This window comes from Sphaeramia orbicularis, chromosome 22, assembly GCF_902148855.1.
Source record: "Sphaeramia orbicularis chromosome 22, fSphaOr1.1, whole genome shotgun sequence".
Lineage (NCBI taxonomy): Eukaryota > Metazoa > Chordata > Actinopteri > Kurtiformes > Apogonidae > Sphaeramia > Sphaeramia orbicularis.
The window spans coordinates 38,842,749-38,867,300 of NC_043978.1; the positions used below are offsets into that span (position 1 = coordinate 38,842,749).

The window sequence follows — 24,552 nt, forward strand, 5'->3', positions numbered from 1 at the left end:
AACGATAACAACCTTGGCTGGTAGTACTGCAAAAGTAATTGGAATCAAAAATAACTCTTGAAAACTACTGGACTTCTGCTCTATCAGGACAATGCTCCTGGCTTCAGCTAGATCAATAAAGGTGTGGATGACGGACCACCAGATGAAGATCCTGTCATGGCCAGCCCAATCTGCAGACCTGAACCCACTTTGAAAACTTCTGGAAGAAGATGGATGGTCACAAGCCATCGAACATTGCTGAGCTTCTTGAATTTCTCTGCCAGGAGCTGCATAAAGTCATCCAACAGCAGTGGTGGAGAGCCAAGACACGTAAAAGCTGTCATTGAAAATCAGGGTTATTCCAGCAAATACTGATATCTGAACTTTTACCAAGTTACAACATTGGTATTGTGTTGTTTACAAATGAATATGAACTAGTTTTTTTTGGCATTATTTGACATCTGCATCTTTTTTATTACTTTGACCGTGTGTCATGTTCTGCAAATACATGCTCTAAATCACAGGTGTCAAACATGCGGCCCAGGGGCCAAATCCGGCCTGGCAAAGGGTCCAGTTTGGCCCTTGGGATGAATTTGTGAAATGCAAAAATTACACGATATTACAAGATATTAACAATCCTTTTAGGTCTGGTTCCACATTCAGACCAATTTAATCTCAGGTGGGTCAGACCAGTCAAATACTATCATAACAACATAAAAATAATAACAACTCCAAATGTTTCTCTTTGTAAATGTAAATATTTTCATATTTTTACACCAAAACAAAGTATAATTTTGCAAAAAAAAATGTGAATAACCTGAAATGTCTTAAGAGAAGCAAGTACAATTCTAACAAGATTCTGCCTGTTATGAAATGTTTTAAGTGTTTGTAGATCCACTGTGATCTGTAAGTTATTATGTACATGTGTAAATGTTAAACTGAGACATAATAAAGTTACACTTATTTTTACACTTTTTTATTTTTTCAGTTTGTTCATGTTATTCACATCTTTTGCAAGGATAGTTGTAGATGTAGAACCTGTTCATAATGTAAATTAACTTTTTTTGCTCTAAAACATAGAGAAAAGTTTGGAGTTGACATTATTTATATATTATTATGTTATTATTTCACTGGTCCGGCCCACTTCAAATCAAATTTAGCTGAATCTGACCCCTGAACTAAAATGAGTTTGACACCCCTGCTCTAAATAATAATATTTTTGTTTGGAATTTGGGAGAAATGTTGTCAGTAGTCTAGAGAAAAAAAAAATCATTTTACTCAAACACATACCTATAAAAAGTAAAATCAGAGAAAGTGATCATTTTGTAGTGGTCTCTTATTTTTTTCCAGAGCTGTAGATCATCATCATTGGGAGTAGAAAGTTGGAGGATCGACTTGTAGAGCTGCTGGTTTGATTCCCTGGACCAGCAGAGAAATTGTTGGCTAATGTACCCTTGAGCAAAGCACTTCACTCCTCAAGCAGCGGACATGGCAGCCCTCTACTCCTAGTCTGCAGATGAGCTAGTGATGGATTAAATATAGACAGTCTATTTTAGTATGTGTTTCATGTCCAGATGAATCCCATATGGTGATACATGAAGATTCTCAATCTTCAACTCTACAGTGTACTTTACTCAGTGTTACATCACTAATCCAGTGGTGTTTGGAACAGTGAAGTGTGAGCACGATGGGACAGAATGAGTGTGTTAATGTATGACAGAACTTACCATATAGATTTTTTTTTGCTGGTCGTCATAAAATTTGTGACTGCAACATGACGTCTTCCATGACCACCACCTTTATGATAAAATAATAAAGAAAAGAATAAAACTATTAAAATCAAATTAGTAGTGCTAAAAAAATTTCCTCCATCAATCGGTACCTAATAATCTGAACAAACCTGAACCTGAACTGTCTTTAACATAAATCAGTGAGTTTGTTCCAGTATTCAGTCTTTTCTTAACTGTTATGTGTATTTGTAGATCCTCTGTATCTGTATGATAGAATGAACATGTACAAATGATAAACTGAGGCTGAATATTGGTAAAATTATCCTGATTTATGTTTAGAAATATCAGGTTGTTTATGTTATTCACATGTTTTTAAAGAATTGTTTGTAGATGTAACTATTTTCATCATGTTATTTTTATTTTTGCCACAGGAAAATATAAAGAAACATTAGTATTTGTCATTATTTCTAGTTGATTGTGTTCTTCTTTTCCTGGTTCTGATCCACTTTAGGTCTTTATTGGTCTTAATGTGGAACCTGAATCAGTCTGACATCACTGACACACATGGGGGCGCTGTGATGGGCTGGCGCCATGGAAACCATCACCAACACACCACCACCACGGTGACAAAGGACACACTGCCGGCTTTACCCCTGAATACTGATTTCAGTGATTTCCATTTGATATCCATCTGATTTCTTTGATTTCAGTCAGATTTCAACTTGATATCTGTAATTTCAGTCTGATTTCTTTGATTTCATTCTGATTTTCCTCTGATTTTCATGATTTCAATCTAATCTCTGTAATTTCAATCTGATTTCAGTGATTTCACTCTGATTTCACTCTGGTTTCACTCTGATTTTCATGACTTCAATCCAATTTCAGTGATTTCAGTTTTATTTCAGCGCTGTCAGTCTGATTTCTTTCATTTCAGTCTGATTTCTGGGATTTAAGTCCGATTCCATGATTTCAGTCAGATTTCATTACTTAAATCTGATTTCTTGATTTCAATCTGATTTCTGTGATTTCGGTCTAATTCCATGATTTCAGTCTGATTTCAGCTATTTCAATCTGATTTCATGATTTCAGTGATTTCAGTCTGAATTCAGTTTGATTTCATGATTTGTCTGATTTCTGTCTGAATTCATTTTGAATTTATAATTCAGTCTGATTTCAGTTATTTCTGTCTGATTTCATGATTTCTGTCTGACTTAGTTTTGAATTTATAATTCACTATGATTTCAGTGATTTCAGTCTGAATTCAGTTTGATTTCATGATTTCTGTCTGAATTAATTTTGAATTTATAATTCAGTCTGATATCAGTGATTTCTGTCTGATTTCATGATTTCTGTCTGAATTCGTTTTGAATTTATAATTCACTATGATTTCAGTGATTTCAGTCTGAATTCAGTTTGATTTCATCATTTCTGTCTGAATTCATTTTAAATTTATAATTCAGTCTGATATCAGTGATTCCTGTCTGAATTCAGTTTGATTTCATGATTTCAGTCTTATTTCTGTCTGAATTCATTTTGAATTTATAATTCAGTCTGATTTCAGTTTGATTTAATGATTTCTGTCTGATTTCTGTCTAATTCACTTTGATTTCATTATTTCAGTCTTATTTATGTCTGAATTCATTTTGAATTTATAATTCAGTCTGATTTCAGTGATTTCAATTTGATTCCATGATTTTTTTTCTGATTTCAGTGATTTCAGTCTGATTTCATTATTTCAGTCTGATTTCAGTGATTTTAGTCTGAATTCAGTTTGATTTGATTTCAATCTGATTTCTGTCTGAATTCTGTTTTATTAGATTATTTCAGTTTGATTTCATGATTTAGGTATGATTTCAGTGATTTCAATATGAGTTCAGTCTGATTTCATGATTTCTGGCTGATTTCATGATTTCTGGCTGATTTCATTCTGAAATCAGTTTGATTTCATGATTTCTGTCTGATTTCAGTCTGATTTCAGTTTTATTCAATGATTTCAGTCTGATTTCATGTTTTAGGTCTGATTTAAGTGATTTCAGTCTGATTTCATGATTTAGGTCTGATTTCAGTCTGAATTCAGATTGATTTCATGATTTCTGTTTTATTACTGTCTGAATAGTAGTAGTAGTAGTAGTAGTAGTAGTAGAAGTAGTAATAGATGTAGTAGTAGTATTAGCAGCAGCAGTAGTAGTAGTAGTAGTAGTAGTAAGAGTAGAAATAGCAGTAGTAGTAGATGTAGTCATAGTATAAATAGCAGTAGTAGTAATAGTAATAGTAGTAGTAGTAATAGCAGTAGTAGTAAGAGTAGAAATACCAGTAGTAGTAGATGTAGTCATAGTATAAATAGCAGTAGTAGTAGTAGTAGTAGTAGTAGTAGTAGTAGTAGTAAGAGTAGAAATACCAGTAGTAGTAGATGTAGTCGTAGTATAAATAGTAGTAGTAGTTGTAGTAGTAGTAAGAGTAGAAATACCAGTAGTAGTAGATGTAGTCGTAGTATAAATAGTAGTAGTAGTAGTAGTAGTAGTAATAAGAGTATAAATATCGTTAGTAGTAGTAGTGTAACACACACAATTGCTATGGACTGTACAGTGTGTGTGAGAGAATGAGAGAGAGAATCAGTTCTAAACATTTTTTTTATATTATCCAGGTTGGATCAGTAATAGTAGTAGTAGTCTCTCTCTCTCTCTCTCTCTCTCTCTCTCTCTCTCTCTCTCACACACACACACACACACACACACACACACACACACACACACAGTTGCTATGCACTCTACATGGTTGCTATGGGAGCATAAACATGGCAGGTGCACCTGATCACCACTAACGACCTGTGGAGCAGACATGAACTCCAAAACCACCTGTCAAACAAACTGACGTCAGTCCATAACCGTACCTCCTATCTGAAAAAATCTTGCACGTCAGGCTTTTTGAAAGTGTATTGAACATTTGAATCTATAATATGTTGAAACAAAGTCAGAACTGCATAAGCAGTGACTGTACGAAGGTGGAGTTAGTCAAACATGTGAGTGAGACAAATTTAACATGGGAGAGAATGAGAGAAAAATCATGAGTTGTTGTGTTTGGAGGCCCATAGATCAAAAACTCAACACTTTAAGATTAAAATGTGAACAGTCTGGGAAAGAAAAGAGTTTTTCTTACATTTTGATGTATAATTTGTTACTGAAACCCCACAAATATGAGAGTTATGATGAGTTGTTTGTTGACTTTCTAACAAAAAAAAAAGCCTCTCCACTCTGTTTGAGCAGGAAGATTTCAGCCAATCAGCTGTCAGCATATGTGTGCATGTGCATGTTCATGTCACATGGCTCCTATAGATGAGACATGTGAGTCAATACAGTTAATACTGCAGTTCAGTCAGACACCACTTCTCACATAAATTGTGGTAAATCCAAAACCATACATCGTATCTCAAAAATTTTTGCACAGGAGACTTCTGCTGTGTTTTGTGAACGTTTCAATATATGTGGGGGAAAAGTCAAAACTGAATCTTCAGTTTTAGTCTTCGCAACTTTCAGGGCTTATAAAAAAAATAATAAAAAAAAACTAAGACAGTTATGAAAAAAGTGCGAGATCACTTTTTTGAGAAGGGTTCACTCCATCTTGTGGTGCTATTTAGAACACAATACGACAAACAGTGTCATACGAGTTAGTTTTAGAAATGTTATTTTGAAAGGCATATTGCGAACTTCCTGTTGGAGTTAGCTCATAGGTGTCAGTGTATGATTTCTCGGGCTTGATGAGACGAAACTTTTGGCGTTGGTTTCGTGTGTCTACGACATTCCTACTGGAAGTTTATATGTGAGCATTTTATTTTGAAAGGCAAATTCTGAACTTTCTGTTGGAGTTTCATGTTCCTACGACATTCCTATTGGCCACTAGGGCCGTTTTTGTGTATCTAGGGGGCGCTAGAGAGCTCATTTTGGCACCTGTGGGGTTAATTTTTACATTTTATAAAATTTTTCGCCAGACCTGACATACGTGCCAAATTTGGTGAGTTTTTGAGTATGTTTAGGGGTCAAATTCTAGTTTATTTTGTCTCAGTATAATAATAATAAAAAACAAACGAAATACAATAGGGCCTTGCTTTCAAGGTAAGGCCCACTCAGTGTGAGTGAGAGGGCCTTACCTTTCGGCTCAGTCCCTAATAACTAAAATAAGTAAGTAAAGTGCAATGCCACTATTTCTTATTGAGCTCAGTGACGGCAACAGGAACAAAGCTGTTTTTATAACACTGTGTCCTGCACATATATGTTTCTATCTGATTTATATGTGTTTCTATCTGGTTTACTCGTGGTTGGCTGGTTTATATATATATATATATATATATATATGTATGTGTGTGTGTGTGTGTGTGTGTGTGTGTGTAGGCGCCCTAGGTGAGATATATAGCCAAAATGGCTACAGCCCTACATGGCACATTCATGGGGCCCAGTTTTTGTGGGGGTCCATAGAGCAGTGGATGGGACCCAGTTGATATCGGATAGAACATGTGAAAATTTCATCTAAGATCAGCGGTATAAGAGAGGTATTGTCGGGAGGTGAACAGTGAAAGCATGTAAAATTCAGTTTTGTTTTCACATAAGTGACGTTGTGTATGGATCACACCCCCACCTGCATCAACCCCCCCCCCCCCCCAACCTGCTATAGGGAATTTATACATTGTACTGTACATACTGTATGTTTGTGTCTCTGCTCAGTCAATGAGAAACTCTGACCCCACCCCCAAATAAAGTGTCCAGGGTAACCCGCTGATCTGCGCCTCACTAATTTCTTTGAATAGGATGGTGACAAAGATAAAATATATGAAATAACTAAAATACTAGAACTAAACTAAATTTAAGCATTCAGAAAAAAACGATAACTAATAAAAAATAGCCAACCTGCTCTAAAAAGTAATTAAAACTAACTGAATTAGAGAAAAAAAGTCCAGACTAAGTAAAACTAAACTATAATTAAAAATCCAAAACTATTATAACCTTGGTTGTGACTCAACTCCACTAATCTGTGGATCCAAGCAGCTCTGCTGACTGTAACACTTTGGATTTTGAGTTTTGTGTGGTGGCATGAAATGGTCATATGGTCATCCATTTATATTTGTATCTATATTTATGTTTCGATAGTCTTTTGATTTGGACAGAGAGGAGAGAACTGCAGAAGGAAGGGGTGTGTGTCTTGATTTCTGGCTATTGCTCTTTTAGCTATTAAAGACCCAGAGGTAATTTTATGGTGACTCTACATTTGGCCTTTACTATGTGATTAATTACCTTTTATAGTTATGTTATCCTCTTCATTTAGCATTTTTCAATTAAAATCAGGCATTTTCTAATATTTAATTTTCTGATCATGTAGATATCCACATAAAGCTTAGAGTAATTTTTAAAGTTACTTTTATCAAAACAGAGAAAACTGAAGAAAAATGTATCTTTTCAAAAAAGTATATCTTTAGCTGAACATGAAAATAAACATATACAACCACTGCCATTTGTCAAAATACACTGATTTTATTGGTGAGCCAGTGTTGCAGAGGATGACAGTGTTTCCACGTTCACTATGGAGCCTCTGAACGTCCACATGAGTCGGATCTGATTGACTGATTGACTGATGTATTTATTTTGAATATGAATGTCAAATGACATGAAATGTCAGTGACAATGAAAAACTGAGAAACTGCATTTTATCTGAATTATTTACATGTATTAATAGGATTAATGGTTCAGAATTTATGCATTTTAGATCAGTAGTGACTGTTTATGTTTTAGCAGAATATTAAAGAAAAATAATAAAAATCATAATTTTTCTAGTTCTACAGCAGAGGAAGAGCTAAAAATAAACCCTTAAAATATTGTCAGAAATGAAAATGACCCAAAGGTGAACATATCTCTGGTATATAATATTGTTCGCCAGTGGCATAGGTTTGAGTTTATAGAGAAGATCCAGCTGGAGGGTGGAGGATAGTGTCGGGTTTGGAAAGGAGGCAGTAGTATAAACCACTTTGTCACTGGTTAATCGTACTGTGACTTCACAGCAGCACCAGCAAAGAGCACTGCAGCGTGACTCCCTTTTTACTCTGTTGTAAAGAGTAAATTGGTCGGGAAAGAGAAGCAAAACCAGTGACCTCCTGTAATACCAAGAGGCTAAATGTTTGACACCAGCAATGAAGTCATTCTACCACCACTACCTGGTAAATGTGGACATGGAGACGTTGACCAGAGGACGAGGTTTCAGAGTATGGCGCTATGAACTGGTTATTAATGCTAGTGGAACAGCTACACTGAGCTTAATATGAAAAAGATACCCAGTGTATGGGGGTAATTTTATCATAGCTGGTGCATTATAACCAGAAGGGAAGAGATTATAGCTTTGGAATGTGTGAAATGTAATTACAGGACAGGGTAATGACAGGACTGTAAAACCTCATATAACCCTTATGGTTCCCCGCTGCAACTCTGGAATACACCGTTAATTACCTCAACTGTTCATTATTCAGAATTATGCTCAAAATGTTACATAACTTCATCTTAACTAGTGTAACTCAAGCAGAATTCTTTACTGTTACAGCTCAGAGGAGCAATTAAAAAAAACAATGTCAGTTTATTGTGCACAGTAAACTCAAACATCCTAATCCTTCATACCGTCGTGCACAAATGCACTTGTTTGGGAATTACTGAGACATAACAAACCATGAAAAAGTGACAAGTGGCTCTGAGGTGGGCGTTGAATAGTTGGAGGCTGTATCATTTCGGTGAATGCAAGCCAAGTGCACCATGACAGCGGCTGACTGCAAAGTGCTTGAGGAATTAAAAACAAGCAGCAATAAAATGTGATTGTCAGCAAACAGGCATAGGCTTAATTTACTGGAACAGGCTGTTTTTTATTGTTGTTTTCACTCAAAAGTTATCATCTATCTTTAAAAAAAAAAACAGGGACACTTTAATTAAAGACAAGCATAGAGTAAACTGACACTGTATACACAATACCAGACTCCAGTAAAAAGTACTGTTTTAAGATTAAAAAGCCTCTCAGTACTGGCTGTTAATGCTATTGTGATTTTTTTAAGCCTTATGAATAAATAAAGGAAAACATAACCCGGCATAACAAGGCTAATATGCTCCTTATGCACTCTCAAAACTCATTGCCATATTCAGTGCTGAATAAATACAAAGAAAGGCTATGTTTGGAAGGATAAACATGATATTTACACATGTTCAGCAATAATGGTGTTTAACTCTAAGGACAACAGTAGCCTCCAGCTTCAATAATGATCAGGACAATGGCACGCAGCCTACATTTTCTACATATTTACTGCATACATGCTGCGCCTCAGTGCCTAAGGGTGTTGCAGCATATCCTTATTTTCTCCTGATTGTTGCAGTTTTCTGTTTATTTTATGTAAATGTGCAGGAGTTTAGAAATTTCTCAAGATTTCCCCTAATTTTTAATCCTACTGAGACATATGCCATTGTGTCCTAAATCCATATTAAGTGTACGCAGCGTGCAGTATACGCTTATTGTCCTGGTGTATTGTTGCAAGGTCTGCATAGTCTCAAACCATAGTCCCTCTCAGCTATGTGCAACATTTTAGCGTCTTTCAGGTCATTGATATGATGATGCCTGCGTCTTTATTGCAACGGAAAAGCTATTTGAACGTATTCCAAAACACTAAAAAAGTAAGGCGTTGATATCACCAGGTGGGTGAAAATATGAAATTAATAAATCCTAATGCTGCAACAGGAAGGAAAATAATAAACGAAAACAACTTTAAGGTTTTACAGGGTAGAAACTGTGCTCACCCTTGGGCACAAGAGCACATATTTCTAGCTTATATAATGTGTAATCGCCCCAAAGTAACCTTCCTTTTAGACTTCACATTATTTCTTCTGGAGGAATTTATAAGCTGCAGTTATTCAACTACAAGCATTTACTCCATTTATGTTAGTTTTATTTTGTATTTTAAAAGTGAGACATAATTGTTGCAATATATTCACCTCAGTGACAACAAATTAAATAAGACTACTAGTACTCTGGAGCTCATTTTTCACAGATGAATGACATTGTGAGTGCACAGGGGTTATTATTCTCGGCCAATTTAATACATAATAACTAGGAGTGCAAACACCATGAAACTTCACAAAAGGCTCCCGTTAATTATTTTCAGTTTGTGTGAATCCTGCTTCTTGTGGCCCTCAACATCCTTTGGAAGTTAGATGAATGCACGGCACAAATTAATGAGAAATTCTATTGATTAAATATCTTCAAACTGCTCCATAGCGCTCAAACTCATTGACTGACCCACTTTTTTTCATGGGAAGTAACCTTTTAAGTTTTTTGCAGCTCTTTTTCTCTTTAAAGGGGTGGTTGTCCATTGTGTGAATTTACAGGCCTGTGGGGGTTTATTTCACGCCACGCGCTCATTCATTGATGCTCGGACACCGGATGAATATAATTAATGGCAATTGACCACATAGTAAGATAGATAACCAACGAGTCCAGGTCCCGAGGACAGGACGGAGAGGCACTGTATGAATGAAACAAATCACTGGATTCATTAACACTATGCATAGCAAATGTCAATTTTTCAATTAGAAAAGGAAAGAAGAAAAGGGCAAAGTGGTTTTCTGCAATAATTCACAGATTTGGATTCAAAGTCACAAAATGGCCACACAAGAAGAGCAGAGACTAGAAAACAAAGGATGGTGGGGATTGTTCTGGAATTGTAGATATATATGCCCTCATCTCACTAATGCAGATATTTTTTGTCAACAGGCTCTTTTACGTTGCACTTACTGAGATTTTTTAAAACTCTGGTTTGTGTGTCACCATGTGGATGAGGAAAACAGAGAGACTGGAAAACAGTGGCGTTACATCCTATTGTGTGCATGTCTACTATTGCTGTATGTAGTGAACCTGCACCGGAAACATCAAATCCTGGTGTATAAATCAGTGTATGACTAAACTATCATAAAAAAGCCACCACACTTTGACAAAAAATACTTCAGTATGTGACTTCCTTGAAAGTATTGCATTATATTTACATTTAAAGGAGTCGTATGTAGGATTGTGGCTTAAACTGGTACTGGCTTAAACTGGTACCCTCCCCCTCCCCCCAGACTAGAGGTTGCCAGATCCAGCATGAGCATCTACTACAAGGAGCTACCTTGGCAAGCAACAAGTCCTACACTGGTATTTATACTGGGCGCAGTCTCTTCTCCTGGGCCACGGTCTCTTCATCCGGTCCCGGGAGAAGAGGCCGCGGCCTGGGTAAACAGACCGGCTCTCAGTGGCTCCGAGAGACCGCGGACCTGGGCCACGGGAGACCACAGGACAGCCAACGTCGGTCTTCAAAATCTCTCAAAAGCATCTCCTAGACATATCCTTGTTTCGTTTCTCACTTTGTCATGATGTATTTGGGAATAATAAGAGGTCTTTAAGGTTTAGTAACGTCAGATATTTGTGATCAGAGATATTCCAGCTGCAGCTCAGTAGGAACTGGCAACCTGGATATCAAAACAATACTGACTTTGTGACTGGGAGATAGGTGATGGGTGGAGCATCAGACCAAAACACAAAATGACAACATAAACATTACTTGTGGGCTAACACTTAGTTTCTCAAATGTGAATATTCTGGCTGGACTACTACTTTCAGTGATATCAGTATTTGAAATGAACAGGATTCCTTAATGTCTGGTGAAATTCAGGACCATTTTATGATTACTTGGAACATAATTGGGCGACACAGTGGTGCAGTGGTTAGCACTCATGCCTCACAGCAAGAAGGTCCTGGGTTCGATTCCAACACCAGTCGATGGGGGGGGTTGGACCTTTCTGTGTGGAGATTGCATGTTCTCCCCGTGTCTGCGTGGGTTCTCTCCGGGTACTCTGGCTCCTCCCACCATCCAAAGACATGCACTAATAGGTTAATTGGTTAATCTAAATTGCCCATAGGTGTGAATGTGAGAGTGATTGTTTGTCTCTATATATCAGCCCTGCGATGAGCTGGCAACTTGTCCAGGGTGTACCCCGCCTTCGCCCCTATGTAGCTGGGATAGGCTCCAGGCAACCCCCATGACCCTAATGAGGATAAAGCAGGTTCAGAAAATGAATGAATGAATGGAACATAATTCTTACATACAGCCCCTTTAAAGTCTTAAAATATACTAGTAATTTTCCAAAATGGATTTGAAGGGTTAAGAACGTCAGGGGAATGACTAAAAGTAAATGCAGAAGGCTTAAACGAAACAATATTATACTAATGTCTCACATTTTACAGGTAACTATAATTACTTAACCATAGTTTTCATTTATTAATTCTATTGTCTCCTTTTGATGAGCTTTGTGCTGCTACATACTGTTAGAGTTGGTTACTGAAACAGACAGGCCAATTTTCTCCAGATCAGTGTGTTGTAAATGTTACTTTCAAGTCAGGATGTGAAGATCAGTGGCATCTGAAGAATAGGTCTAATATTTATTTGAGATGAAAGAACCAGTTGAAATCTGTAAACCTTCACTTCTTCCATTGGAATCAATAGGACAGGATCTACCGCTAGTCTCGTAAAGTCACACTGAAACATGAAATCCCTCTTCAGTGAATTGTGTTTGGTTTTAGATTTGCAGTGCTCTTGGCTAGCTCTCCATCTTCCTTGTTCTTCTATTATATGGATTTCAGAGCTTAAATCCAGATTTCACACCATGTGAGCTATCGGAAAGTATCTCCAGGGACACAAATGCTTAGCTTAGGTTCCCACAATTTTAACACAATTTGAAAGAGAAGAGAAATAATGAGGTGAAAAAGTCTAAGATGTACTAGAGGTGATCAATAAAATGTTCACATGAAGCTCAAATTGGGATAATTTTGTTTCTTCTTAGTTAGCTGCCAACTGCCTGGTTTTATTTACAGTACAGGCTCAGACTGATGCATGGGCTGGGAGAACGGATCAATATCCACACCGCATGATGTGTGCAGTGACTGCTTTCCAAAATGTGATTTTTTAATTTTTTTTTTGTGCTGTTTGTGGTGATGGTATCTCAGGGGCCCTGCTATATATTTGTTAACTATATGTGTCCAGGCTTTAAATGTAATCCACCTTCCCCGGATGAGAGGGTCTAAGAGTAGGCTAACTGCCTCTCTGATTACCTCTTCATTCATTTAATCTGGGTTAACAAATCCTGCCATTGATCCTTACACTACTGGGAGAGAAATAAGAGGCCGGATGGACTCTGGGGAAATTGATCAGCCATCTACAGAATGCTAGCTGATAAAGCACTAAGCTTCACAAATGGCTCTGGCTTAGATCCTTCACTTGTAAGGGTATTACTCTATATAATGTCCTAATTATAGCTGCTGGCAACATATACTATCCATAATATACATTTCTTTGTGTGTGCTTATTCCCAGTGTGGATTGCGCTCAATGCATACATTAAGTCATCCATTATAGAAAAAGAGATTCATATATAGTCTCTGAAACACATACACACAGAAAAAAAAAAATATATATATAGATATTTATGTGTTTGCTACTTGTCTGAAATTCCCTTCTCACCTCTGCACACACAATAGATTTTTCTGCCTCCACTGCTGCCTAACTTAATTTTTTTCCCAATGAATTGTGGCTGCCACCGTCAAAGGCCCACACAGGAAATACCCAAACATAGAGAGTGTAATCCAGATGATACACACAGCCCTAAATCACTGCCTTTTAAGGTGGGAAGTACAGCTGCAAACACGCTGCCCACTGGCCCAACACGTACCAGTAAAAAGTTAAATGGGGTTGCAGCTCCCTCCAGTGTAAAGTGACGGACAGCAGTGGAATGATTAGCTTTTAAAACCTGCCTCCAGCCACAGAATCAATAGAAATATCCAGTGTTGGCCTTTAAATGAGTCAATGGGATAACTATTCTGTTGCAATAACACTTTTTCACTTATATTGTTATGTATATTGTTCTGTCTATAAATCTCCTCTGATTTTAGCCTCCCTTTCTTCGTCTCCCTGATTGATTTGACCTATTGTCACACATTGGCGGTAGGGGATTTTTATAAGTGTCTATGATAGAATACTAGGAGGGCCTGCAGGCATCAGGGCCCGACTGGAGACTGGGAAACTGCACTTAGTTCAATTTACTACATTGATTGCATTCACTGCTGCCAAGGTTAGTGTCTAACCCCATTTAATAAACTGACCGTGCCCTGGCCTTATGTTTACCTGGGCTCAGACTGCAGTGTGAGTTTGGCTAATTTTCACACACGCACACTAAAAAGAATCAATATCCCATTCGATTCTAATCTATGCTGGGGTGTAGTATTCAATAGACACAGGAGGCAGACTGCTGTTTTATTTCCTTTATTTTTTTTGTTAGCTTTCATCACGTTTTGTACATGAATGTGTGCAGTCAGGAATTTTCTGGATCTTTGTTGCTGATTCCAAACTGTGACTAGGTTTGAACTAATGTAGGTGTTATGAATGTTAATAGTTTGGGTCAGTTTGCATTACTATTAACAGCTGTATACTGTGTTTGATTGAAACAAAAAAAAAAAATAAAAAAAAATAAAAGAGACTCATTAAGATTCAAGGACATTGTTGTGTCCCATAAGTGATTCAAGGAGATCAGCTGACCTTTAAAGGTTACTATAACCATGTCACAACTTCAGCAACCACCTAATAAAGTTTGCAGTCACTTGCCACTTCATCATCAGATCAAGAAAGATCTCCTTGTAGATGCTTTGCCTGCTGGCTTAAAGAATGCTGATCTCAGAGACTGTGGTGACATTTGTCATGTCGAGGTGACATTTTTAAAAGTGCCCTGGTAGCAATGAACTGAAAAAAGGAAATCATGCTGCCCAAAGCAACCTTTTGTTTCAAAGTGCTTTTTATTTTGACATTTGAAGAGGATTTGTCTGTGATGGAGTGGGGAGGGGGGTGGGTGGGTCAGATATTTGAAATTTTTGCGCCAGCCACGGTTAGCGCTTGAAAACTACATCTTATTTTATGAGTGCAGTCAAAATGAATAAATGTTTAAAAGGATTCTTGTGTTGCCTTTGGAGAGTTCTACAGTGAAAGGGCTATATAGTGTATTATACTGTATTTTACTGCCTCATAAGGACTCTGTTGCCTTGTAATTACCTCATATCTCATTACTTGTAACATTCATAATTTCTTTGTCCCATCTTCAATCTGCAGATGCTCCTCTCACCCTTAATGTGCAATGCATGTCAAGTCTAGATCCCACATTTGGATTACAGATCAAAAATAGTCAAACTATATTAGTATCTACATTAAATTCTACAAAATACTAGTCAAAAGAACATTGTTTAGATCTTTTTATACTGTAGTTATTGCCTACAATCAAATAAGTGATTCATATCGAGGAATGCTCTGGCTACATGTTACAAAAAAGCATTACACAACTTAGCTAGTAATTGCAAAACCAATGTTTTAATTATATTAACACTCAAATTAATATGTCATGAAAAGTCATAAAAGTTGATTACGTGCAATAGTTCAAGGCAAAAAAAAAAGCATAAAACAAAAAAAAAATCTCTAACAATCTACTAAAATGCAGGCAAATTAGTATAATAAATTAAAAGGGTTTAATGTGGGATTACAGCAAACCATCATTGCTGTAGAAAATGGGGGAGAAAATATACATTTTTTTGCATTTCAGGAATCCCTGCCATTAAAAAATAAAAATCAATACAAATTTCTTTAGAGGAATATGTTGCACTCTAAATGAAATCTACTATTAATACCTCTTAGTGTTTTGGAAGATTCGTCTTCATCAGTCTTCCGTCGGGTTTGTTGTGGTTCAAGTCCTGGGCAGGTTATGGAAACATTTGGCAAACTGTAGTCTTGACTTTTCTGAGCTGAGCACTGCAGATTTGGAGTTTTTTCCTTTTTCTTCCAGATTGCATTCCGCACAGTCTTTGCAGCAATTAGTAAACATATGCACCAACAACAAATAAGACAAGAATAATGAAAGAGGCACGTCGGGTATTTCTCAAACAACAAATTTGTTCTTGGTGGTTGAGCCGCTTTTGGTAGCTGTGTCTGCGTGGGATTGGTAGCCAATAGTCATCTTCATGGGAAGCCCCAAACGCTCCTTGTAAACTCTCCTGTTGACAAGAAAACGACACAGTAAGAGAATAGAATAAAATAGAACAGAATAGAATAGAATAGAACAGAATAGAATAGAATAGAATAGAATAGAATAGAATAGCCTTTATTGTCATTGTGTGTTAAATGAAATTAGGAGTGCTACATAAAATAAAGTGAATATGAAATTACAAAAACTAAAAATAAGATAAGAAAATATAAACATTTACAATTTAAAAAAGTAACATAAGAATAAAACTTAGTAGAGTAAAAAATATAACTGGATAAAATATGAATAGATGTAATTTACAGCATTAACAGTATGTGCCAGTATGTATAGCTATGAAATGAAACAGTATGTGTCTCTATTAACAGTATAAACAGTATGTATTTCCTATGACGATGATTAGAAATGTAAACACTGGCGACCTGTCTCACCCTATGTGTGTTACAGCTTCCCGGTTCTCGTAGTCTGATGTCCACACGGCTATTTTATCTCCCTTTGTGCGGATATTAACCACGGCTCCGCAGACGTCGTCGCTGTAGTCGTCGAAGGCCTCTCCGACTAGGCATAGGAGCTGGTGTCGACGACAGACAAACAAAGACTATTTAGCTGTTATTCACAGCCTGACTTTTAACTACAAGCTCTAATATGGCGTATTGTCAGAGGGGATATACACATGCTGTTACCGCTTTGAGACGAGGCTCAAGAAATGATTTATAGTTTCACTTATTCGAGTTACTGCTCTGAACGTGACATAAAGCGCTGCTGCCACAGCCAAACCTACAGTTTCCAGCCAGTAGCGGTCCAAGTCTAATCTCCTCTGCTGCTTGGTGAGTGTGATCAGCCAGCGCCCTCCACGCTTGTTCCTCTCATCCTCCCACATGGGTTCAATGCCATCCTGCAGCGAGGGTTCATATGGTCATTACACATCCCGAGCTGCTGCATCAAAATAACCTTTAAAATGGTGTTCAGAAGTGGATTTCAAGCTTGCACACAGAAAATACGATACATCTTCAACTTTCCATAATCACTGTACGTATTCTTTGAATCTGACTACAGGACTGCAGATGAGATAGAATACTAAGGAAGGATCAAAGGATCTAGAGATGGCTAATATATGGTTGGTGTCCTTTTCTAAAGCTGCTCTTCTGTACATATTCCACCTTAATAATCTGATTCACATTTACTGTTTGATAAAAAAAAAAAAAAAACTTATTTTGTAAGAATAACTCCAGTGTTCCTGCTGTAGCTCACCCGTTAGCGGGCGATCTCACTAATGGATTCAATAAAAGCTCAATGATCAAAGCCTGCAGTCATATTTAATAACTCCTTTTCTATTTATTTTAATGACCTGTCTGAAATTCAGTGTAATTAGTAGCTGCTGCCCGCCTCTCGACATTTCAAATGACTAAACTTGCACCCACACTTCTCATTTTCTGCCATCATGTCTGGTTAAATGAGATGTTTTCTGGTGAGCTCTGAGCTGGAGAAACATATTTAGAGAAAAATCCACATTCAGTGCTGTTTCTTTTTGCCTCAAATCATACATCCTTCTGTTCTGACTGGAGGTTTTATGTTTTATGTGTTTTAAGTAACTGTATTTGGATCCATTACCTTAAAATTTCACTTTAACCCTTACTTTTAAATCATGATAAGTCATTTACATTAAATTTCTTAATTCAGTACTCATTTTTCACAGATGAAAATCCATTTGACACTTGTTAACCACTTTGAGAACATTACTTGTCAACCAACATCCTAAATGTGACTTTTCCTGCTATTCTTCTGAATATGAATGATGTCAGTTGCAGTATGGAGGCTCAGACCTTTGTTTTTCTTGCATACATCTGATGTCTCAATAACTCATGAGACTGAGCAGGAAAAAAGCAGCTGTCATTATTTATACTTCTACTACAAACACAGAAATTGTGGCTACATTAAACATAAAACACCAATTTTCATAGTAAAAAGTAAATAAACCAAAACAGCATTTTCTGTTATACCTATATTTGAACTCATTTCTCCACAAATCCAACATACCTTGAAAAGGGAATAATCACAACCTGACATGAGGTTGCTTGACAATTGGATATGGTTGTAGAGACTGAAATGGAAAAAAAAAAGTCCACAGTCATTCAGACTTTGCACATCTAACAGTATTTCAAAGACACAATAGAAAGTTATGACATTTAACTGCTTAAGTCACCCCATAAAAGTACAGAAATCTAAAAAGACAAAGAAGGAGAGAGATTTATTGCATCTTACGCCCAGAAATCTTCCACTGTGTCAAATTTAGAGATGAGTCGCAGGTTGGCCTGCCATGTTTTGCTCTTGTCATTCTTGAAGAACCAGAGAGACCATCTGTTGGGCAAAAACAGAAAAGGAAATTTGCATAAATGTAACAAGCACCTAATTAAAACACGAGGTAAACAAAAGGAACCAAAAGCCATTGAGCTTCAGAGCAAATGAGGGACGTATGGATGCACCTGCATGCTGCAGACAAACTGTTCACTACATCAAGCCATTACTCTTGTGGTCCAATTAATTGCGACGCTGCGTCATACTCGTTCATTGCCAAATCCTCTTACGGTCTTGCCTTAAGCTCTTTAGGATGAAAAATTATAAAGAGAAAGTATGGTTATCGGGGGGAAAAAAAAAAACACTAAACGTAGCTTTTCTCTTGATAGGAAAACAGCCTTTATCAATGTCAGGAATAAACTGAGTCAACTGGAAGATAAGTTTTTCCAATGTGCAGAGCAGAATGTCTGATAAGAAACACCCAGTAATCTTCAGTCAAAGGCATGTTTGTGTCTTGTCGGATAAAGCATTTAAATCAATTTGAATGTTTTGTCCTACATGTGATATTCTATCACAAACCAAAGTCAGAGGCAAATCTCTTTGACTTCCAATGCATGATGGGACAAAGTTAACTATGTTGTCCCCGCAGGGAAATGTAACTTGTGTATTTATTTTAATCAGTGCTTTGGTCAAAAGCACTGACATTATTGGAATGAAACTGGCGTAAATGTTTTTTCATGGAGTGAGAATGTGGAGGAAACCATTCCAACATGGGTAGAACATACTACCTCCACTGAACTGTACACATTAGCTGATTAGCCAAGTCATGCAAAATTGGGGTAGGACAATAAAAGCTTGGTTTCTTCCTACTCCTTTTCAGACATAAAATATTGTTAAAGAGGCACAGTTAAATAGTTATACATTTGTGTGACATTTATTTCCTTTTTGGGTTGATTTATTTCTATACATTGAGGTGTCATTTTAAATCTGGAATTTCTTTTGCCTAGTTACGTTCAAAATAAAGTCTATCTATATCTGTAGATCTAGGCTATATCTATATCTACCATCACAAGAATTTTGACCAAAACTAAATTGTTTCTTTGGGCCTGGAGCCAAAAAAATAGTGGAACCTTCATTGAATTGAAGCATAAACTGTTAAGGGTGTATTTCATTTTACATTTTGAAAAGAGACAATGGAGACAGTAACAATATAGAGGAAGATAAAGCAGACAGAACCTTATGATACGAACTAAACGTTTACCGGCACTAAAAAAGTTTTCAGATATTGGAGCTATGTGGTGTAATATTCTAGTCAGTTGTGCATTGTACATTATTCTCCATTAATGACACATCCTCAATTTGAATGACTCCACTCAAAAGCTGCAGTGAGTGAGGCTGGTCCACCATTATGGCTCCAAGAATCCTCAACACAGTCAGTTAAACAACCAGACTTAATTTAGTAGAAGAGGTGTAACTGAAAGGCTTGGGTCCAACCAGTAATCAAAGCAAAGAATATTTACCAGCATAGCCTCACAAAGAAGGAAACACATGTAGGATCTTAGTTCATCCTTGTCATTAGAGCACAACGTCAGTAATCAATGTGGCCAGTGATCCTCTACCTAGTCTTTAGGCTGCCTGCTTATATGAAACATAACTGAGCTGTAAAAAATTTCAGTGTTTGGGGCACAACTTTTCCTTTATTCGTCTACTTTTCTGCTCAGTTTGGCTTTTTATTTGACCCTTATGAAAATAAATATCCTTGTGGAATTTAAATCTATATGAAATTTTCATTTGACGCTTATTCGTATTCAGCACCACTGGGTACCAGCACCTATCTGAATTGGCTGGGCATAAAACAGTGAAACACTCTGGAAGGGTCACCAGACCATGCAGACAATCTCAGTCTTACTGTGAGGATATCAAAAACGGTCTCCAATCCAACACACTGAATGTGTGTGGACAGCGGCAAGAAATCCACCTCGATACACAAAGAGCATGAAAACACACACAAACCAAGTTCCTCCAGTAACAACTGACCCAAAAAGTAGCAATACTTTTTAACATTAGGGCTATCAAATTTAACGCGTTAACACAGATTAATCCATCATCATGATTAATCTGATTAAAAATTTTAACACAATTAACCCATCTACAGTGCAGAATGACTCCGAACATCTCTGCCAACGCATATCAGGCAGTTTGTCCAAGTAGAGTTTCCATCACACATGCGCAAGTAGGCAGTTGATCCTGTGGTGACAGGCAGCAGAACCAACCCATAAAGATGGAAGACACTAAACAGCATGCTGGCCCTCTGGATGGAAATATGAGGACAAAAAAAAAAAACCCAAGACGAAACAGTTGTTTCAAGTTATTTTGTTGAAACTGTTGAAGGTGTTTAATAAACACATTAAGTGCATATATATTCCCTTCTTTCCTGAGTCTGTTTGCTCATGCAAAATGAAACATGATTAATATAGATTAAAAATGAATGATATTTAATCGTGATTAATCAAAATTAATCCACAGCAACTCTGTGATTAATCCGATTAAAAATTTTAATTGTTTGAGAGCACTAATTAATATACGTACAAATTTCTTTGTATTGTCAGAAGAATACTCTGTATTTTCATTTGGGAGTTTTGACATGTTGCTGGTTGAAAACTGAGCTGTGCAGAATCAATTTTGCTAATGTCTCAGCCTTCTCTTGGTGAACACAGAATTCATTGTTTTCAGTGAATGATCAATTCATGTCTCGCTCTCATTTCTCTTTGAACCATCCATTAAGTCATGTATAGGAGAGTAATTTTTACACTCAAACTTTACCTGAGGATCAACTGATTGTATGATGTGTCTGTGACCCAAGTTTAACTTTGATGTCACTGATGCATATTTATTTCTATTTTTTCAGACTCTGCTGGCAAACAGCGTGGTACAGCAGAACAGAGTCATTTCATAGTACTTTGATTTTAATGCTGTTCCATTCTGGTTCAATCAAAGCCCATTCAACCCAACAGACAAACCAAAGAAATGCATGTCTACAGACAGTTCATTAAACAATAAAGAGGATTAAAGCTTTGTATTGAATTGATTTTGAACAACAGTGTCTTAAATGTGCTACCATAACTATTTCATATAAAATATTATGCAACATATTACTGTTACTTTATTACATTTTCTTGTAATTTAGAGGAATTCTGCCAAGCATGGAAAGATACTTTAATAGCAAAATCACACAACATCAATAACCAGCGGAAAACAAGAACACCAGGTTTCTCCTTGGCCCTTTAGCTCTCAGTAAAAATTACTTCATGAGATTCTTGTGAATAAATTTCCAACCACTGAACAAAACCAAAAAAAATCGTTACATCCTCCTTACAATTGTCACAGACAAATCTTCAAGCAGAATAGCTCTAGTACTGTCTGTATATTGACATGTAGACTACTGTTCAATGATTCTCCGATAAATCTGAGGAAACTTCAAAAATTGCTTCATCTAAAGCATCAACAAGTTTAGATTCCATCCTGACTAAACTGTTCAAGGATGTTTTACCATTAATCAACAATTCCATATTAGAAAGAACAATCTTCATCAACGAACAAGTAGCCTATTATATAATTAGGCCTAACCTTTACTTATAAAACCTACACCAGCCAACTAGTGGTAGTCAGTCCCATTCATTTCTAAAATCCCTGAAACATTTATTGAAAAGCACTGATGTGCCCAGGACAAGACTGACCTGTTCACAGTCAAGATTTAGAGTTCATGCCCCCAGAGAAACAGTACAAGTCAATCAATCTTCTCTTTGCCTCTGATTATACTCAATAATTCCACATATATCATACTGTTCATCTCTGACAGTTTTGCACATTTAACATACCACTCATTGCTGACAGTTTACAAAATTACTCATTGCACACTTCTGTAAATATACATTTACTTAGTAATAGTATTTTGTATTTTTACTTAGTTTTATAATTTTTATAGTTTAGATTTTTTATGCTAATTCTCTTTGCATGCCATTCTTAAATGCAACTTTGTTTTGTTTGTTTTAATTTTCTAGTTAAATTATTCTATTTATATTTATCTTAAATTCTTTTGGCATTCAGTGTGGATGGTAAAGTAAGATTTTCATTGTACAGGGAAACCTGTTTCTTTACTGTACATATGACAATAAAACACTTTGACTCTTGATAATAATTATCTTATCAGGACACCATTGACCACATATTGTCCATGTTCATGTTATGGCTCAGCATTGTTGACGTCATAAATGTCTCCCGCAGGCATGAATATACTAATTCGTAATTCATAAATGCAAATATTCCCATTGACATACAGCTTTATTTTTCTATGAGGCCAAATAAAACATAACAATTGTGCAGATTTAAAGGCATGGATACTGTGCAACTTTCTATTTAAAATTCAGTTATTGTATATGAAAATTAGCTTGTTATAATTTGACATAATACTAAACTGAAACTGCAGAGTGAAATGGCAGCAAACAAGGAGACTTTGATTCCTGGTCAAAGTGATTCCTGGTCAAAGTGATAGTACCTACTTTCTACTGTATCCTACAAAGTACAAAGGCTCAAACATGTATCTAAACATTAAATATAAGTAATGACAGGAAAGTTACATAATTGAAACACACCTGCAAACAAGTGCAGTGTTTACTGCATCCCTGTACACTGACTTGTACAGTGAGTGAAAATATTGCATTCTAATAATGACCTTGTGATAGGCTACTAGACATGCTACTAAACTTTAAACACTTCAAATGTCACATCAAAAATGTGTGTCTTTGAGGACACTGGCTGCCTCAAATAAATATTACATTGTGCCCAGAAGGAGAAAAGAGGCACAAACTTGTTCTGGAGGGGGTGCTTGATGTAGGCCTCTGGGCTCACAATCTCCTGTCCAGTCTCCTCAGCTCCATCTTCATCAGGCTGGGAAGGACTGGGGTTGGTTTCCTAAAAATCAGAGAGGTAGAGCTAAATTCAGAGCTTCAGAAATAATCAATAGACTGTCGCAGAGATGTTTTCTGATGTGGAAATGGCAAAAGACACGAGATGCTTCTTTTACAAACCTAACAAAAGAAATAAGCTGTATTTGCATTGATAACAACAAATTCCTCTTTCCTCAGTATGAAGTGACATGTAAATATCTGATGTCAAAAAATCTGCCTATAACTAATATTAAAAAACATAATATTAAAAGGTTATTTGAGGGACTGTTATACTACTTTTCTGTAGACAAATCGTAGGAAGTGTAATAATAGTTTCTAAATATAATTACTTCACTTAAAATGTTACAGTTGTTTTTCACATAAATTAACACTTCAGTATTGGAAACTAACAAGATGATAACTAAAACAAAAACGCTGGTATTATGTACAATCTAAAATGAGATTAGTAATCTCCTAAACACATATGATTTACCGTGTGAATAAATTCCGTGACGCCAGTTCAGTAAATATAACTGAATGAACATCTGCTCCACATTTCACCGTGACGTTTTAAGTAATTTGGCTAGCTAACCCCTCTGCTAACACTACCCACGAGTGGCGACAAGTAACTTCAGTGATGTTAACTTTATTTTTTAGTTAAAACCCTGTTCATTTATTGTGCAACAGAATAAACATATATCATCATCATCATCATATAACCGGTGTTTCCTTAATGAGGCTTTTAAAACATGTGAATGTAGCATCCCTTTGACCACTATTTACCATTGTGCCCTGTATCAAATACGTCATCCAGGATAGAGTAAACACCACAGCGTGTTAAGCAAATGTTAAGCTAGGCAGTACTTTTTTAAATCCAAGTCATCTATGTCTAAAGTAACGCTTTCGTTACCCATTGGTACTAAAATAGCTTACGCTGCATCGTAGAGGTCAGCAGTCAGCAGTCTCAATTCAGCTGACATTTAGAGAGGTTAAACACAGTATTAGTTTGGTTTAGTTGATTGTCATTCATGCCAAATTTTACAGGTAGTCCGTTAAAAACATAAAGGGCGTTGAATCGGCGTTTACCACATCGCTACATGTTCTAACGAGCACCATAATAAACAATAAAGGGGGAAATTCTGTCTTTTCAATCGTGAACGGCTCGTCTGTTAGCTATAACGTCAGCCTTAAAGTTGGGATCTCCACACACCAGCATTCCTCTTTTACGCTTAGGTCGTGGCACAAGAAGCCAAAAATGAAACAAGTTTAAACACAACATTTAATTGTAACAACCCTTCACTTCCATTTGGAGACTTGTATTTAAAGCTGTTCATAAACTTTGGTTATGATTTTGTCCCGTAAATGAGCCGAGAACAACGCCGAAATGTTTTGATATGTTCTTCACAGAAAGTACTCACCGGTTCGGCAGTCGCCATCTTACAAATCTCTGTTTGGAAAGTTTGTGTTGATTGGACTGAGCCGTACAACG

At 36.6% G+C, this 24,552-nt stretch overlaps 1 protein-coding gene across 1 annotated transcript; it reads right to left on the reverse strand.

Annotated features, from left to right (window-relative positions):
* Positions 1 to 14,557: 14,557 nt before the first annotated feature.
* eif4eb (eukaryotic translation initiation factor 4eb) lies at positions 14,558 to 24,551 on the reverse strand. The gene is made up of 7 exons (XM_030126449.1): positions 24,482 to 24,551; positions 22,985 to 23,088; positions 18,085 to 18,180; positions 17,860 to 17,923; positions 16,604 to 16,717; positions 16,254 to 16,393; positions 14,558 to 15,835 (listed from the first exon to the last, which is right to left on the reverse strand). Exons 1-7 carry the CDS (start codon positions 24,497 to 24,499, stop codon positions 15,721 to 15,723), a joined length of 651 nt encoding a protein of 216 aa, XP_029982309.1. The 5' UTR covers positions 24,500 to 24,551; the 3' UTR covers positions 14,558 to 15,720.
* Position 24,552: the final 1 nt, after the last annotated feature.

Excerpts from the sequence above, each read along its gene's own strand:
- eif4eb (XM_030126449.1), bottom strand. Across the intron at positions 17,924-18,084 it reads ACAGTGGAAGATTTCTGGGC|TCTCTACAACCATATCCAAT; the intron begins GTAAGATGCAAT and ends TTTCCATTTCAG. Across the intron at positions 16,394-16,603 it reads ACCGCTACTGGCTGGAAACT|CTCCTATGCCTAGTCGGAGA; the intron begins GTAGGTTTGGCT and ends CGTCGACACCAG.